This window comes from Pipistrellus kuhlii, unplaced genomic scaffold, assembly GCF_014108245.1.
Source record: "Pipistrellus kuhlii isolate mPipKuh1 unplaced genomic scaffold, mPipKuh1.p scaffold_m20_p_44, whole genome shotgun sequence".
NCBI classification, from domain to species: Eukaryota; Metazoa; Chordata; class Mammalia; order Chiroptera; family Vespertilionidae; genus Pipistrellus; species Pipistrellus kuhlii.
The window spans coordinates 2529533-2547381 of NW_023425545.1; the positions used below are offsets into that span (position 1 = coordinate 2529533).

Here is a 17849-nt window from a genome sequence, read left to right on the forward strand (position 1 = left end):
GGGTTCGCCCCGGACCGGCCCCCGCCACTGCCCCCCGCCACCACGGGTACGCCCCGGACCGGCCCCCGCCACTGCCCCCCGCCACCACGGGTTCGCCCCAGACCGGCCCCGCCCACTGCCCCCCGCCCCGGACCGGCCCCCGCCCGCTGCCCCCCGCCACCACGGGTACGCCCGTGGCCCAGCCCCCGCCCGCTGCCCCCCGCCACCACGGGTACGCCCGTGGCCCGGCCCCCGCCCGCTGCCCCCCGCCACCACGGGTTCGCCCCGGACCGGCCCCGCCCGCTGCCCCCCGCCACCACGGGTTCGCCCCGGACCGGCCCCGCCACTGCCCCCCGCCACCACGGGTACACCCGCGGCCCGGCCCCCGCCCGCTGCCCCCCGCCACCACGGGTTCGCCCCGGACCGGCCCCGCCCGCTGCCCCCGGCCACCACGGGTTCGCCCATGGCCCGGCCCCCGCCCGCTGCCCCCCGCCACCACGGGTTCGCCCATGGCCCAGCCCCGCCCGCTGCCCCCCGCCACCACGGGTTCGCCCCGGACCGGCCCCACCCACTGCCCCCCCGCCACCACGGGTTCGCCCCAGACCGGCCCCCGCCACTGCCCCCCGCCACCACGGGTTCGCCCCGGACCGGCCCCCGCCACTGCCCCCCCGCCACCACGGGTTCGCCCCGGACCAGCCCCGCCCACTGCCCCCCGCCACCACGGGTTCGCCCCGGACCGGCCCCCGCCACTGCCCCCCGCCACCACGGGTTCGCCCGTGGCCCGGCCCCGCCCGCTGCCCCCCGCCACCACGGGTTCGCCCCGGACCGGCCCCGCCCGCTGCCCCCGGCCACCACGGGTTCGCCCATGGCCCAGCCCCGCCCGCTGCCCCCCCGCCACCACGGGTTCGCCCCAGACCGGCCCCGCCCACTGCCCCCCGCCCCGGACCGGCCCCCGCCCACTGCCCCCCGCCACCACGGGTTCGCCCCGGCCCGGCCCCCGGCTGCTGCCCTCGCCACCACGGGTTCGCCCGTGGCCCAGCCCCCGGCCGCTGCCCTCGCCCGCCACCACGGGTTCGCCCGTGGCCCAGCCCCCGGCCGCTGCCCGGGGCCCTTGTCAGACCGTGAGCGCCCTCAGTTCTGCCAGAACTTGGCGTAAGTGTCACATCCTCGCCACCCAGACGCCCGCTCTGAGTGGCCGGCCCCTTCCCCGGCGCTGAGCAGGACAGAGAACGGGAGATGCTCTGACCCTCTGCCTGGCCTGCCCTCACCCTTTTGGAATGAGATTCATGGGGATGACGAGGCCGGGGCTCAGCACGCGGGCCCTGTGGTGACAATACCATCGTGGTGTGGGGTCCTGGCTCGGAGGCACGTTAGGCAGCGCCTCCTCTCACACCGGCCTTTTACCAAGTCTGCCTCATTGTCCCGCCCCTCCCCCAAACTCCGCCATCCTGCCTCCCGGGAAGGGGGCTCGTGATCCCTAGCGACGCGTCAGGGAGGGACCCGAGGGTGCACGTGCCCCACCAGAGGGCAGCCGGGGTCCTGCCAGCGCCAACTCGCAGGGCATCTGGTGCGGCCACGGCCTGCTCACCAAACCACCGTGGTCACCTCTGCTCCCCTCGTGACTCTGGGCAGCTGCTGGCTGCCTGTGTCAGACCCTCGCTGCACGCGTGGGCGGGGGTGGGGGCTTTCGCACGGCTCCCGACGCCCTCGGTGAACGCGGTCTCCCCTCCCCCAGAGAGCGGGAGCCTGACCCCCGTGCGCGACAGCCCCTGTGCCCCCCGGCTGCGCTCGGTGAGCTCCTACGGCAACATCCGCGCCGTCACCTCCGCCCGCAGCCTGAACAAGTCCCTGCAGAACCTGAGCCTCACGGAGGAAGGTGAGAGCGGAGCCGGGGGCTGGGGCCGGGCGCTGAGGAATCAGGTGCCACCCTTCTCTGCCATAGACGTGGCTCCGAGCCCCCTCCCCCGCCCGGTGCCCCACAGCTGGGTCTCCTTGGGGGGGCAGTGGCCCCACGGTGTCCATATGCCGGGAAGCGTGGGACCAACGGGGTCTGGGCCCCGGACTGACGCCCTCCGTGTGCCGCAGCGGGTGGCGCCGTGGCCTTCTCCCCCGGGAACCTGAGCGCCAGCAGCAGCGCCAGCAGCACGCTGGGCAGCCCTGAGAACGAGGAGTACATCCTGTCCTTCGAGACCATCGACAAGATGCGCAGGGTCAGCTCCTACTCGGCGCTCAACTCCCTCATAGGTGAGGTCCCGGGCCCATGGGCCTGGCCGCCCGGGCGGGACGGGAGAGGTGCCCTCACCCAGCTTGGAGCTGGTGACACGAGTCGCTTCATCGCGAGGGAGCTGCCGGAACCTTCCGTCGCTCCATCAGAGCCCGGAGCAGCTGTCTCGCCGTGGCCCTGCCCCCGGAGACAGCCCCTGCTCCTGACCCGTCTCCCCTCCCCCAGGCGTCTCCTTCAACAGCGTGTACACGCAGATCTGGCGCGTGCTGCTGCACCTGGCCGCTGACCCCTACCCCGACGTGTCGGACCTGGCCATGAAGGTGCTCAACAGCATCGCCTACAAGGTGCGTGCTCCTGGCCCCCAGGCCCGTCCTCGCTCAGACACGGCTCCGAACCCGACACCCACCTGAGCTTCCGTCGGGCACCGGGCGTTTCCCGCCACTGCCTACCGAATCGGCCCCAACCTTGCCCGCTCCGTCCCGGGCCCCGCTGGCCGCCCCGGGCCTGACTGCTCACTCCTGCCCTCCAGCTGCAGCAGAACCAAAAGCCCTTCTAGTTCCCTCTCCGCTCCCGAGTGCCAGGACCAGGAGGGCAGTCCTCTCGTTGGTGCAGTGCTAGACCCACAGGTGCTGCGGCCCTCGGCCCCCAGCTCGCAGCTTCCTCCCCTCGGCCCTGCTGCCCCATGGCAAGGAGGCAGCCCGGGCCCCGCTGCCCTCGGGTCATCTTACCCGCAAGCTGAGGCGGCTCGGAAGGCCCCAGCCCGCACCTGGCTGTGGCCCCAGCTCGTCCCGGCTGACGGGGCACCGTCCTCTGCTCTCAGGCCACCGTGAACGCCCGGCCGCAGCACATCCTCAGCACGGCCTCCCTCACCCAGTCGGCGCCCGCCAGCCCCACCAACAAGGGCGTGCACATCCAGCACGCGGGGTGAGTGCGGCTCGGCCGTCCTCGGGGCTGCGCTAGGTCCCAGGGCTGCCTCCTGTCCTCGCCTCCCTCCCGCTCCTCTCCTCTGGCGCCAGTGGGCCCCCAGGACCTGCTGGGCTCCCCGCGGCATCACAGCTGACGGGGGCCGGGCGGAGGGTCCGGCGAAGCGGCTGGTGTTTGGTGTCCCTGGCGGGTCTCGGTGACGCCGGGTTCCTTCTCCCCAACGGCAGGGGCTCCCCGCCAACGTCCAGCACCAGCAGCTCCAGCCCCACCAACGATGTGGCCAAGCAGCCAGGCAGCCGTGAGCTGCCTGCGGGCCGGCTGGGCGCCGCCGGGCCCACGGGGGCACAGTACACGCCCCACTCCCACCAGTTCCCCCGCACACGGAAGATGTTCGACAAGGGCCCCGACCAGGTGCGCCTGCGTGCGGCCGTGGCTCTCACGCTCAGACTCCTGATGGGTTCACGCCCTGGGGACCGGGGACCGGTCTGAGTGCAGCCCACACCACATGGCCGGGGCCTGTGGGGCCCGGTGACCAGGCGCCCAGGGGCCTACCCAACCGCTCAGGACAGGGACAGCCAGGCCACCCCTCCTGCCCCAGGGTTCCTAGGGCGCAGACTCAGGTGGCCGCCTAATGCTGGCTCCTACAGCCTGTTTGTCACTCGGCCCCAGCCCCACGGCCCCAGGCCTACGGGACGCAGCAGCCAGACCTGCCTGTCTGCTCCGAGCGGCTCCGGGGCACAGAAACGGGGGTCACAGGCTCACTTGTCTCTTCCCCTCCCCCGCACCTGGAAGCCCGCGGACGACCCGGACGACACCGGCCACAAGAGCTTCATCTCGGCCGCGATGCAGACGGGCTTCTGCGACTGGAGCGCCCGGTACTTCGCGCAGCCCGTCATGAAGGTGCGCGGCCGGGGGCGGGAAGCGCCGTCTCAGCGTCTGTCTGCGCTGAGCGGGTCTGGTTCCCCCTCGGGCGGGCGGCCCAGAGCATGGGCCTGAGTCAGGCAGGAAGCGCCCGCAGCGCCGGCCTCGGGCTGCGGGTGTCGCTGTCACGTGCACACAGATGGCCCCGTGGCTGCCACGCCTGGCTACTGCCCGGTGCCGGGGCCTCGGGGCGCGGCGTTGGCGTGAGGCCGTGGTATGACGCTGCGGCTGCAGTTCTGGGGCGGCGGGCTGGGGAGCGTCGGACTTGGCAGTTTCCTGTGTGTTCACTGGATATCTGTGCTAGAGCGTGTTCTCTCCTTGTTTTCTCCGTCCCCTGTGCTTCCGTGGGCTCAGCTTGCTGTCTGATGGCACGTGTGTGCGGTGACATGCATGGGGACTCTTCCATTAGCCTGCATCACGTGGGAACTAGCAATAGCTCCAGGCTGGGACTGCCCCTCAGAAATGAAGCGCACACACACACACACACACACACACCCCGCCCCACCCTCGGTCTGAGGACCTGCGTGCTCCCCAGCAGAGCTGTCCGCAGCTCCGTCACGTGACCCTGATTAGCGAGGCCGAGTCCCCGGCACATGGCAGAGCGGCCGTGTTTGCTGGAGCTTCTTCCCGTCTCAGGGCCTTCTCCCAGGCCGAGCGGCCGAGAAGAGCTGCGTCCGGACAGGGCCCCCCTCGATGGATGAGACACCCCCCCCCCCCACACACACACACACACACACACACACGGATCTCAGAGCTCACACTCCCCCCTCGGCTCCCGGAGCTCACACTCCCCCCTCGGCTCCCGGAGCTCACACTCCCCCCTCGGCTCCCGGAGCTCACACTCCCCCCTCGGCTCCCGGAGCTCACACTCCCCCCTCGGCTCCCGGAGCTCACACTCCCCCCTCGGCTCCCGGAGCTCACACTCCCCCCCGGCTCCCGGAGCTCACACTCCCCCCTCGGCTCCCGGAGCTCACACTCCCCCCTCGGCTCCCGGAGCTCACACTCCCCCCGGCTCCCGGAGCTCACACCTGCTTCAGGAAGAGCGTTAGGCACGGCCTGTCGTGTGCTTTAAAGCGGACGCGTTGAACTTTGTTCTGACTGCGGAGGGCACAGGGATTGTGCTCAGCCCCTCGTGCTGTCGGCCATGCCCCTGGCAGTGCCAGCCTCGTGCCCTGCCCCACAGTGGACCCCCTGGGACCGCACCTGTCAGAGGCCTAGTGAGAGTGAAGTCCTCAAGCCAGTGTCCCTCCTAACGTGTCCCCACGTAACTAGCAGAGCGGCCGCGGCAAACAGGACACGGTCACGGGGTGACAGGCTCTGCCCCGGGAAGGCAGTGGGCCCGGCGTGCTCCGCGCTCCTATGGTGACTGCACCAGCGGAGCAGAGGGAGTGGGGCGCCTCCTAGCTGAAGAGCGGGGAGGGGCAGGACCCAGCATCCCTTCCCAATAACCGCGCTGGGCAGGCGGGTGGGGACTCCCCTCGCAGGGCGCCAGGGCCTGTCCCGGTTCCTCCTCGAGAAGCAGGATCAGGCCGCGGCGGCCACACCCTGCGGGAGCCGCGGAGGGCTGGTGGCGGGAGGCAGACCCGTGCGTGTGGCACTGGCGTGGGCACGGGCCCCAGGTGCTCGGCAGCGTGCTGCCCCAGGAAGGGAGGGGCCCCCGGGCAGCGCCGCGCGTCACACAACCGTGCTCCCAGCGGCACCCGCGGGAACACAGAGCTTCTGGATACAAACCCCAAAGAACGGCGTGCCAGTCCTCTGCTGGCAAGTCCAAACGCCGGGGAGGAACCGCCCCGATCAATGGAGACCTGCTCGTGGCCGAGAGACTCAGCATGTTTTCCCGGAATTGATGTGAATCAATACGGTCTCAGTCAAAGTCCCGGGGGCTTTAGAAACCGCGGCACAGGCTCAGGTGCGCGGGGAGCAGAGACCAGACAGCCCGGACAGGCGACGCGGTCGTGGCTGGACTCACGGTCTCGAGCCCAGGCGATCGGGACACGGGGCGTGGTGGCAGGCGACACTGGCCAGGGGGACACGCAGCCGGGAGTCGGTCTGGAGCAGCGGGCTGTCGATTCTCAACTAAGACACTGTGTTCCCGGGGCGGGGAGGGGGCACAGGGACGGGGGCCGCAGCCCCTCACGCCTGCGTGAGCGAGCCGGAGCGCGCCCGCCCTGAGTGGGACCAGGAGAGGCCAGGAAGGAAGCCGTGGTGGCGGCAAGGCGCTGGCTCCTCAGTGAGGATGAAGGACGGGGAGCCGAGCCTCTGAGAAGACGGACCCGGAGCCACGGGTAGAGACGTGGCTGCGGGGCGTGTGGACTGGCTGCTGGCCCTCCGCGCTCGGCTACGGCTCCGGGTCTGCGCTCGGCCCTCCTGGTGGCCACGCCGGCTCCCGAGAAGGACCAGCGCCCCGGGCCCAGCTGCCCCCGAGGCCCCCCGGCTCCGGTCACACTCCTCGGCGCTTCCAACCAGAGGAGGGCCCGGGCGGGCGGGCGGCGGGCCTCTGCGCCTGGGAGCGGCCTTGCTGCCCTCGGTGTTCATGCGGCGTCGCTCTTGCAGATCCCGGAGGAGCACGACCTGGAGAGTCAGATCCGCAAGGAGCGCGAGTGGCGGTTCCTGCGCAACAGCCGTGTGCGGAGGCAGGCGCAGCAGCTCCTCCAGCGGGGTGAGCACCTGCCGCCGCCAGCCTGGGTGCCCCGCAGCTCCCGCCCGCGCCCCCAGCCTGGGTGCCCCCCGCACACGACTCCTGCCCGCACCACCAGCCTGGGTGCCCCCCACACACGGCTCCCGCTGCGCCCCCAGCCTGGGTGCCCCGCACAGCTCCCGCTGCGCCCCCAGCCTGGGTGCCCCCGCACAGCTCCCGCTGCGCCCCCAGCCTGGGTGCCCCGCACAGCTCCCGCTGCGCCCCCAGCCTGGGTGCCCCCGCACAGCTCCCGCTGCGCCCCCAGCCTGGGTGCCCCCGCACAGCTCCCGCCCGCGCCAGCCTGAGTGCCCCGCACAGCTCCTGCCCGCGCCCCCAGCCTGGGTGCCCCGCACAGCTCCCGCTGCGCCCCCAGCCTGGGTGCCCCGCACAGCTCCCGCTGCGCCCCCAGCCTGGGTGCCCCCGCACAGCTCCCGCTGCGCCCCCAGCCTGGGTGCCCCCGCACAGCTCCCGCCCGCGCCAGCCTGAGTGCCCCGCACAGCTCCCGCCCGCGCCCCCAGCCTGGGTGCCCCGCACAGCTCCCGCCTGCGCCAGCCTGAGTGCCCCGCACAGCTCCCGCCCGCGCCAGCCTGAGTGCCCCGCACAGCTCCCGCCCGCGCCCCCAGCCTGGGTGCCCCCCCGCACACGGCTCCCGCCCGCGCCATCAGCCTGGGTGCCCCCCGCACACGGCTCCCGCCCGCACTGCCAGCCTGGGTGCCCCCGCACACGGCTCCCGCACACACCCCCAGCCTGGGTGCCCCACATGCGGCTCCTGCATGATGTTCAGGAGGGGGCGGCCGCCCGGGCCCGGTGCAGGCCCGCGTCTGGCTGGGGCTGAGGCCGCCGTCCCTTGCGCAGGCATCACACGGCTGGACGACCAGATCTTCCTGAACAGGAACCCTGGCGTCCCCTCCGTGGTCAAGTTCCACCCCTTCACGCCCTGCGTGGCCGTCGCGGACAAGGACAGCATCTGGTGAGTGTGCGCACGGCTCCCGGGCGGGGGCGGGGGCTGGGGGCCATGACGGCCGTCCTGGCGGCGGGAGGCGGCGTCCCGGCCTCATCGCTGCCCCTCTCTCCCTGGAGCTTCTGGGACTGGGAGAAAGGGGAGAAGCTGGACTACTTCCACAACGGGAACCCACGGTACACACGGGTCACCGCCATGGAGTACCTCAACGGCCAGGACTGCTCGCTGCTGCTCACGGCCACAGGTGAGCACAGGCAGCGTGCCGGGACCGGTGTTCCCGGAGGCACAGGAAGGCCCTGCGTCAGGAGGGCGAGGGCTCCTCCAGGCAGTGGGGAGCCATGACCAGGGCCGGCAGGGCCTCGGGACAGTGTCCGCCTTGGGGACCCTCTTGTCCCTGCCCTGAGAGGCGCCGGAGGCCTGTCCCCCCCAGCCTCCGCAAAGCCTGTGGCCAGGTGGAGGGAGGCCGGGCGCCGGGCCCTCTGCCTGGCGGTGACCCTCACCGTCCCTCCAGCCACAGCCCACACCAGCGGCAGGCCCACTCTCCCGTTTGGAGTGCCGGCTCTTCGGCCTCACCCCAGGACCCGGTCTGCCCACTGAGCCACCGGGCGACATCGCCTCCCGCAGCGCTGCAGACATGGCTCTGCTGCCGGCTGAGAAGCCGCTGCCGGCCCCCGGTCCCTCCATCCCAGGCACCGGGCCCTCGGGAGCCGCCCTCGGGGACAGCCTGCCGGGGGCCAGGCCTCCGCCAGGCGACGAGCATCTCCGTGGCTCCTCATGGCTCCTCGGCGGGCCAGGGAGCCCCTGCGCGCTGATCGCCTTCTCTCCTCTCCCAAGATGATGGCGCCATCAGAGTCTGGAAAAATTTTGCTGATTTGGAGAAGAATCCAGAAATGGTGACTGCGTGGCAGGGGCTCTCGGACATGCTGCCCACAAACCGAGGTCAGTGTCAAGGCCAGTCCTGGAATCGTGAGCCGGCCGGCTCCCCGTCTCCACAGAGCATTCTATAATACCTGGGAGGGGCGGCTGTGCAGGGGCGTCAGGCTGACCTCTGACCTGGGGCGTCCCTAGCCTGCGTGCCTGTCCTCAGCCTCGTCCCCGTCTGGCAGGGGTGTGCTGGGGAAAAAGATGCTGCTGACGGGGCTGGGGGCTGCGTTCTGTGCTCTTTGCACCCAAATTAGCCCCCTTTGTGGGGTGGGTGCGCAGGGATCGCTGGCGTGTGCTTATGTCGGGGCTGGAGCCATGTGCTCGCCTGGCCCCTGAGCTGGCCTGGCCCCTGTGCTGAGGGTGCGCTGGCCTGGCCTAGCCCGGCCCCTGTGCTGAGGGTGCGCTGGCCTGACCCGGCCTGGCCCCTGTGCTGAGGGTGCGCTGGCCTGACCCGGCCTGGCCCCTGTGCTGAGGGTGCGCTGGCCTGGCCTGGCCCCTATGCTGAGGGTGCGCTGGCCTGGCCTAGCCCGGCCCCTGTGCTGAGGGTGCGCTGGCCGTGACCCTGCAGGCACAGCTCTGCATGCTGCCTGTTAGGTGGGGGGTCTGGCCGCGTGCGCAGTGGGTGACCGGCCCTTGCCCGCTGTCCTCCAGGAGCCAGGTCGGGTCACAAGGATCTCGAGGCCTCCGCTCACGGCTCGCTGTGCCCACAGCAGTGACGGCTCAGGGTGGGGCGGGCTGTCAGAGCTGGGTTCCGGGGCCTCGTCTCCCTCCCTTGCCCGGTGCTGCAGCCAGAGGCTTCTGCCCCCGCCCTGTCTGAGCCTTAAGGCGACTCGGGGGGACCTGCTGCCAGCGGGCAGCTCTGGGCGGCAGCACGGCGCGGGTCAGAACGAAGCCTCGCTTTTCAGAAACTGTCAGCCGGCACCCACCCAGCACACAGCATTCCCTTCCCTGGCCTGCCGGCCTGGCGGGAGCTGGCGTGCCAGGCAGCTCGCGGGCCCTGCCTCAGCCTCACCTTGTTTCTAAGACCACCCGGCGCCGTCTGCCCCCCGAACGTCCCCACGTCTCCCCACTGGACCCCCTCCCCCGGCCACCCGCCTGCACATGGGCACTTCCAAGCCCCGGCACACGGACATGCGGCGCCGTGGCCACAGCCCCTCCGACTCCCTCCAGACACAGGCCGTTTGGAGGCAAAGCCCCGCCGGCCCAGCGGGTGCTTGTCAGGTGAACGCGAGGCGGCCGCTCCACCTGCCCCCCCGCCCGCCCCGCTGCCGGTGCTGAGCCGTCCTCAGTCTGCTTGGGCCAGTGCGCCCGGCCACTCGCCTCCCGTCAGACCACGTCCCTGTCTCCTCGCAGGTCTGGCCCGAAAGGTCTCCATCTATCTTGACCACAGTAAGCAGGGAGGTGAGTGCCCTCTGCCCCCGGGCCGCCCAGGGCCGCGGGCGCCGCCCTCTCCTGCTGGCGCCGTCCCTCAGGGCAGCAGAGTCAGGGCTGGGTTCTCCCTCCCCCCGATCACACAGATCCGTCCAATCCAAGGACGCCAGCCAGCGAGCGCCGAGCGCCGCCTGGTGCGTCAGGGAGCACAGAGCCCTGACCGACCCCCCGCCTCGGAGGGAGCCTCCCGAGGGCCGCCCTCCGGCGCCTCCTCCCTCCACGGTGGCCCTCCAGCGGCCGCTCCGAATCTCACCCCCAACCCCGAGCCCCTGGAGGGCCCCATTCTGTCCTCCAAGCCGCCCACTGGCCCAGGAATGGGAAGAGCAGGGCGCCATCTGCTGGCGAGGGGCCGGCCGCCTCCCGGCCCTCAGGCCCAGGGGGCTGCTCCAGGGCCCAGAGCGAGGCTGTTTCCCACCTGAACCTCGGGCAGCGGAGACTCCTCGGGCGGCCTCGGGCAGCGTCTGTTTCCGTCGGAGACGCGCAGGGCGGCTTGCTGAGCGCCAGGTGCAGCAGCAGTGGGGCTGAGGGCAGAGGATGGGGGGGGGGGGGGGGTGCTGACTCGGCGGAAGCCACATCCAACAGGGTCCCGAGGAGGAGACAGGCAAGGGGCGCTGTGGGCCTGGGTGGGGACAGCGACATCCACAGGTGGCGCTGCTGTCGGCAGGCCCATTGGGACACTGGCTCTCGTGGTGTCTGTGCCATGCCGCCCTGTCTGTTACGGTTCCCGCTGGGTCTCCCCATGCCGGTGACTGTAAAGAGGGGAGCCTCCCTGGGCCAGGTGCCGCGTCGGGCTTTTCCAGGTGCGTCTGTATTGGCCCTTAGAGAGAGGAGCGGCCTGGCTGCCCGCGTGTGCCCGGCCAGGGAGTGGGCAGCGACCTCTTGGTGCACAGGCGATGCTCCCACCAACAGAAGCTCCCCCCCGCCCCCCTCCCCCCCCGTGACACTGACCCCTGCCCGGGGCCAGAGCCTGGCCAGCCTCCCAGCGACTGTTTGTCCTTGTCTGTCCGGTGGCTCATTCTCCACGGGCAGGCAGCACAGCGGGGCCGACGGGGGCCGGGCGGGGATGGTGGGGTTCGTGCAGGGCGGGCGGGGGCCGTGCGGGGCCGGTGGGGTCAGGCAGCTCAGCGGGGCGGGCAGGGATGCCGGCGTCCGGACGGGCTGGCAGGGTTATGGGCGGGGCTCAGCGGGGTCCGCGCGGGGCCAGTGGGGTCCGGGCGGGACCGGTGGAATTCGGGTGGGGCCGGCGGGGTTTGCTCAGAGGAAGGACAGGGTCCGGTCAGGGAGACACTGCCCCCGCGTCTGGAAGCAGGACGCAGGGCTGGGTCTCGGCAGGGGGCCAGCGGCTGTGCAGCCTGGAAGGGGCGCGCAGGGCCTCCTGAGCGGCTGTCTGAGGGGCTCTCCGCAGGCGGAGCCGGGCTCGGGCGACACCGGAGGTGGCACTGGGAGGTGCCCCGAGGGAGGGTCGTCCCAGGGCGGAGCAGCCACGGGAGGCTTTCCTGCGTCTGAAACAACACTTCTAACGAAAAGCAGAACGCTAGCGCCACCCGTGAGACCTGGCGGCGGGTCCGGGATTTCTCCGTGTTCTCTCCTGCACGTAAACGTTCAGGCCAGATCTTACCCTGCCCCCAGGGTGGCCACGTGGTCAGGGTCAGCCGGGGCCGCAGCGTCAAAGGTCCATCCCAGCCAAGGGCACGTACCTGGTTGCAGGTTCGATCCCAGCCCTCTCCGGGCGCTGCTGGAGGCACCTGGTCTGTCCGTCCGTCTGTCTCTGTCAGTCAGTGGGGAACACCCCCTGGTGACGACTGACGACAGCACGTTAAACCGGGTCCGTCTGTCTGTCTCTCCGTCAGTCAGTGGGGACACCCCTGGTGACGACTGACGACAGCACGTTAAACCCGGTCCTGTTCCAGGGCTGCGGCTGCTCGTCACGGTCCCTCCCGCGTGGGAAGGGCGCTCCGGCCTCGGTGGGCCGGCCTCGGGAGCACTGCAGCCCAAGCTCCCAGGGCCCGGACGGCGCCCGCTGGACAGAGGCCTGTCCCTCCGGCAGCGCCTGGGCCCAGGGTCTGGGGGCGCCTGCACTGCTGCCCGCCCGGACGTGGGCGCACCGGGTCTGGGTCCTGTGCCGGGCGGCATGCCCAGGGCAGGCTCCCAGGTGAACATGCGTCTCCCCAGGTGCTGGCATGGTGGTGGACTGGGAGCAGGAGACCGGCCTCCTCATGAGCTCGGGGGACGTGCGGATCGTGCGCATCTGGGACACGGACCGGGAGATGAAAGTGCAGGTACCGCCGGCCACTGAGCCGGGACCTGTCGGGGGCAGGGGGGAGGGGCGGGGCCTGGGCACCGGAGCCTCAGACCGTGGCATCCGGACCGGGTCACGAGGCAGCTCCCTGCCCGGCGTGACAGTGGGCTGACCCGCCCATCCCAGACGCCGAGGACCGCGCAAGCCAGGCGGTCAGAGCAGGGACCAGCCGGCTGGTCCTGTGCTTCCTGTGGTGCCTCTGGCTTCCCTCTAACGAAGGGCCAGGAGCACATGGGATAGCCGAGCCTCCTGGGCCCCACCCCCACCCCGGGCTGAGGCCCCGCCCTCTCTGGGCCTCGCTTCCTCTGCTCTTCCTGCCCTCACTGCCGCCAGGCCTGTGTGGGCTGGAGCTCCCGGACCCGCCCTGGCAGCAGGCGTCCAGAGGAGCTGAGGACTCTATGCCCCAAGGGCTGGTCTTTCCAGGAGAGAGGGAGCCAGGGAGTTGTCTCAGAAAGCAGTCATTACAGCCTGTTTGCCCTCTGCACCGGGGCCCAGGTCTCGGCATGGCTCCCTGCTGGGCCTGGTGCGGCCTGGCCTGCCAGTCGGGCCCCAGTGGCCTGACTCCATCCCTAGCGGCTGCAGGTGCCCGGGCTCTGCGGCCCCTCAGGTCCCCGGGGGAGCAGGCGCGGTCCCTGGCCGGCGGCTCAGGTCTCTGCTCGCCCTAGGACATCCCCACGGGCGCCGACAGCTGTGTGACCAGCCTGTCCTGCGACTCCCAGCGGTCCCTCATCGTGGCCGGCCTCGGGGACGGCTCCGTCCGTGTCTTCGACCGGAGGATGGCCCTCAGCGAGTGGTAATGCGGCTGCGCCCGCCCGCCCGGGGCCTGGGCCCGTGGTCACAGCTCTGCCAGGCTGCGGGGCCCAGAGGAGGGAGCCCCGAGGCGCCGGGCACTCCACAGAGGCCTCACGCCTGGGAGCGTGGGCGGGCCATGGGAAGGTGAGGCGTGTCCAGCCAGGCGCTGCCTCCCGAGCTCAGGTCCCGGGGAGGCTGCTGCCCACCCCTCTGGGTCACACATGAGCAGCCGTGGCGTCGGGACCACGTGCCTGGCCGCAGTGGGGCAGGTGGGTGGGTGAGGGCACCTGTGTGGGTGCTGAGGAGCTGCTGTCCGCTGTCCGCCACCGTCCCGAGGCCGGGGCTGGTAGGTGACAGCTGGCAGGTCCCGCGTCCCCCACTTACCTGCCCGGGCTCTGACCCGCCCGGGCTCTGACCCGTGCCTGCTCTGCCCGCTCTGCCCGCCCGGGCTCTGACCTGTGCCCGCTCTGCCCGCCCGGGCTCTGACCTGTGCCCGCTCTGCCCCTGACCCGGGCTCTGACCCGTCCCCGCTCTGCCCGCTCTGCCCGCCCGGGCTCTGACCTGTGCCCGCTCTGCCCGCTCTGCCCGCCCGGGCTCTGACCTGTGCCCGCTCTGCCCGCAGCCGCGTCATGACCTTCCGGGAGCACACGGCCTGGGTGGTGAAGGCCTGCCTGCAGAAGCGCCCTGAGGGCCACATCGTGAGCGTCAGGTGCGGCCGGGCGGCTGCGAGGCAGCATTCCCACTGGGAAACGTCCACCGGCCGAGGGGCCCTCCCGGGCGGGCTGCTCGGTCTGCCCCTGGAGCCTCGGGCAGCGAGAGCCTGCGGGGAGGGGGTGCGGGGAGGGGGGGAGGCGTGCCCCTTAGTGGGCACAGGGCCTCCGCTGGCGCCTGGCTGTGGGGTTCCTGCTGAGCCACAGCCGTGCACCGGTTAAACCAGCTTCGGCCGCCGGTGCCACCCGCGCCGGTGCCACAAATGTTCCTTTGCCCTTAAAGGGACGGCAGGTGTCATTTACTGTCACGGCCGCCACTGTCTCCCATGTATTCAACACGGAGCATGGGGGAGAGCGGCCACCCAGTGCCCTGCAGCACAGTCCCTCCTCGGGGACAGGGAGCGGAGCTCCCAGCTCTGCCCTGCGCTGAGGTCCTGGGGGCCGGGTCAGGGGGGCCTCACGGGGCCCGTCCGGGCTGGCGGGCGCCCTCCCTCACTGCGCCCCCCTCCCGGCAGCGTGAACGGGGACGTGCGCTTCTTCGACCCGCGGATGCCGGAGTCCGTGAGCGTGCTGCAGATCGTCAAGGGGCTCACGGCCCTGGACATCCACCCCCAGGCCAACCTCATCGCCTGGTAGGTGCCCAGACCCTGCTGCCCGCGGCTGGCCGCCCGGCCCCACAGGCTGGACCCCATCCCCCCCCCCAGCAGGCGCTGACGGCCCCCTCTGCCCGCAGCGGCTCCGTGAACCAGTTCACCGCCGTCTACAGCGGGACCGGCGAGCTCATCAACAGCATCAAGTACTACGACGGCTTCATGGGCCAGCGCGTCGGCGCCATCAGCTGCTTGGCCTTCCACCCGTACTGGGTCTGTCCCCACGCCCGGCGGGCGGGGCGGGGCGGGCACCGGAGGGCCAGCAGCGAGCGGGTGGCTGCAGCCATCCCCCACCTTCCTGGCCCCCACCACCCTCCCTCTGAGGCAGCACCCCGTCCTTGGGGAAGGCCCAGCTGCAGTAACGTGAGCCACCCGCCCTCTCATCACCCCTGGAGGGATCCCCCACATGCATACACACGCATACACGTGCACGGCATTGGGTCCCCAGAGCACCCCCGGGGCCCCAAGAGGCTCAGGGACCAGGCCCTTGTGGGTTCCAGCTGGGTGGGGGTTGGGGGACGACACACTACGTCCCGCTGGAGGCCACAGCCCGGCCCGTCAGCTCTGCACCTGCCGCTCCTGGGCCCGCTCCCCGCTCACCACTCCCCGCCCCTCTCCTCGCAGCCTCACCTCGCCGTGGGCAGCAACGACTACTACATGTCCGTGTACTCCGTGGAGAAGCGTGTGAGATAGCGGTGCCCACGGGCCAGGCCACGTGTACAGAGGGCCGTCGCCCGGGACCAGTCCTGACCTGCTGCCGAGGCTCCAGCTGCGCTGCCTGCTGTCTGTCCTCGCTGTTGTGCCGTGGCCATGAAGTCCCTCCCTCGGCTGCGGTGTGCGGCGTGGCGTCACGGTCCCTTCCCTGCGGATACGGCCTGAGCCGAGGGCGCCTCCCTGCTGCTCCCGTCCGCCCCTCCCGTTTTCCTTCCGAGAGTTCGAAGCGGAAACTCGTTTTATTTCCAGGGACGCAGCCTGCGCTCCACGAGCTCCAGGCTGACCGGCTTCTCCTGGCTCAGCCGCTGGTCCCTGGGCCGGCCCTGCCCGCCGCGGCCTCCGCTGTGCACAGGGCCGGCTCCGAGGGCTGGGGTCCGAGACCAGCACCGAGGAGACCGAGGAGCTGGGACCCAAGCCTCCCGCCAACCCCTCGGGCTCAATCCACCCCCAGAACGCAGCCACCCCCCGGCACAGGCGTGGCCTTGGGTTCGAGCTTGGCCGGTTACCAAGGTCCCTTAGGGAAGGGCCTGTGGCCTTGGGCAGGAGGCAGGTCTTGGGTGACTCAGCCACTGCCTGCAGCCACGGGCATATTTCCCTGGAGGGCAGTGCCCAGGTCCACCATCTTCCCGCCTGCTCGCACACTTGTCGCGCACGTGCACGCGGGAGGCACGGCTGGAGGCCTGAGGTGTCTGGTTAGACAACATCTGTCTGCGTCCCTGTCCCCACACTGCAGCCATAACACACAGGCGCTCCTCGCTGCTCACTATCGCGTCTGTGTGCGAGTGCACAGGCCTGTGTGCACATGTGTGTACAAGTGCACAGCCGTGTGCAGATGTGCGCGTGCACAGGCTTGTGCAGAAAGCGTGTGAGCGCACGGCAGGGGAGTGTGGCTATGGCTGCGGAGGGCCTGGAGGGGTGCTGAGGAGCACTGGGAACTCGGAACCACCTCGATGATGATGTCGTCGGAATCGCACTGGGAATCAGGGTTCACAGAGGAGTGAGGTGCTTCACTCGTTCTGCCAGCGAAAGGCCAATAATCGTGTGAATGTATGTGAGCGCCCTCCCGCGCACGCCGAGGTCTCTGGCTGCAGGCCCAGGGCGGGGTCCTCAGCGGGTGGAGCCGGCCGCAGCGCAGCCTGGTGTGCTGGGCCGGGGCTGCCCCGGGGCTGGGGGCTGCTCGAGGCCCTGCTGCTCCCGCCAGTGATGGCTCTGGGACAGAGTCCCAACCCCACGCTGTGTCCGTGGGGCGCTCCAGTGCTGACCCCCAACATCCCCAGGGCCGAGCTCCCCCAGACGCTGAGGGGGTGTCTGGCTCGTGGAGCGAGTCCCCGCCAGGTTCCGCTCGTGTGCGGTTCTGATTGTTTTGAGAAAAACCATGAGCTGCCCCACGCGAGGCTGTCCTAGCAGATCTGACGCGAAAACTCAATCATGAGGTCCACAGGCACCGGAGCCTGCCCTAAAGGTTCACTCTCTATTTATTTTATCAATAAATCAAAGACGGACGAGACAGGATTGCCATCGGCCGGAGCTCGGTGACGGACAATAAAGGTGATGAAATCGTGTGGGACAGCAGCTCCTCCTTGGGGCCACGTGGGCGTGAGCAGTTCCGGGGGGCGGGGGGTGGGGCCTGAAGACAGGTCGCCAGCCTGCAGAGTCGCCTCATGACGGGAAATGGGGGGTCTGAGCAGCCCCCAGAAAGCAGCTGTGCCCACTGGGAAGCCCCCCTCCCCCTGTGCCTGGTCGGTGCTGCTGAGGCGAGGGGTCCTTGAGGCGGGCAGGAGCTGTACGGCTGAGGGCGGTGGGCCAGAGGGGCCAGGGCACTGGAGGGGAAGGGCGGGACTGGACCACATGCAGCCCTGTGCTCGCCCCAATCCCCGGCCTGTGCTGGCCAGCACCTCCTGGTCGTCTGGAGGCCCAGTGCTGGCACCCCGGGCCGGGAGCTCCTCAGAGAGAACGGGCTGTCCCCCCTCCACCCTCCGGATCGCCCCACGCCACCTCCCGGCAGCAGTGATGGCCCCTCATCCCCGGCACTCAGCCTCCTGAGGCCGCTGTGGTGACACCAGCCCTGCTGGCCTCTCCACACGGCCAGGGGTGGCCCAGCACTGCCGCTGCTGGATGGACGGCGCCATCCTGGGCTTAGGTGTCCTCCAGGCAGAGCCCAGCCACCAGGGCCTCAGCCAAGAGGCACTGGGGTGGCAAGGAGCCACCTAACCCACGGGAGGGTCGTTGGTTAGGCCCTGCCCCCAAGCTGCCTCTGGAGGGAGCGGCTGCGCCTCGGGCCTGGCCTCGCGGTCAGGATGGGCTACGGAGAGTCTCGGTGCCTGTCCAGCTGGGGGAGGGAGGGTCCCGAGCTGGTTAGCCAGCTGGCGGCTGACCCTGGGGCCATTCTGAGCGCTGCGTTTGGGGTGGGCCGCTACCGCCCCTGTGTCTGCCATCCGGTCCTGCAGCGCCACCGCGTGGCCACTGTGGGGGCCGCCACAGCCCGTGGCGTCCAGCGCGAGGCTTCCAGGGAGCGGACGCCGCCGCCGCCCCCCCCCCCCTGCTGCCTCCAGCCCCGCCAGCTGGGCTCTCTGGCCCCTAACGACGTCTGGGCGCTTGGCCTCTGCCGGCGGGCGGCCCCCCACAGTGACAACCTTGGGGCTG

The 17849-nt window shown here is 71.2% G+C and overlaps 1 protein-coding gene across 3 annotated transcripts in view; it reads left to right on the plus strand.

Moving 5' to 3' along the window:
• The window catches only part of RPTOR (regulatory associated protein of MTOR complex 1), a 60459-nt gene extending 43694 nt beyond the window's left edge, over positions 1-16765 (plus strand). For 2 of the 3 annotated variants that reach the window (XM_036412183.2, XM_036412186.2), the window contains 17 exons: positions 1715-1855; positions 2065-2223; positions 2429-2547; positions 3024-3127; positions 3355-3538; positions 3920-4027; positions 6602-6707; positions 7581-7695; positions 7806-7930; positions 8521-8625; positions 9964-10011; positions 12214-12320; positions 13006-13133; positions 13755-13841; positions 14358-14474; positions 14576-14705; positions 15117-16765. In XM_036412183.2, the coding sequence (XP_036268076.1) occupies positions 1715-1855; positions 2065-2223; positions 2429-2547; positions 3024-3127; positions 3355-3538; positions 3920-4027; positions 6602-6707; positions 7581-7695; positions 7806-7930; positions 8521-8625; positions 9964-10011; positions 12214-12320; positions 13006-13133; positions 13755-13841; positions 14358-14474; positions 14576-14705; positions 15117-15185 (1952 nt within the window). In that variant the 3' untranslated portion in view covers positions 15186-16765. The remainder of the gene's footprint in view (positions 1-1714; positions 1856-2064; positions 2224-2428; positions 2548-3023; positions 3128-3354; positions 3539-3919; positions 4028-6601; positions 6708-7580; positions 7696-7805; positions 7931-8520; positions 8626-9963; positions 10012-12213; positions 12321-13005; positions 13134-13754; positions 13842-14357; positions 14475-14575; positions 14706-15116) is intronic. The other variant, XM_036412184.2, reaches the window with a different exon arrangement.
• Positions 16766-17849: the final 1084 nt, after the last annotated feature.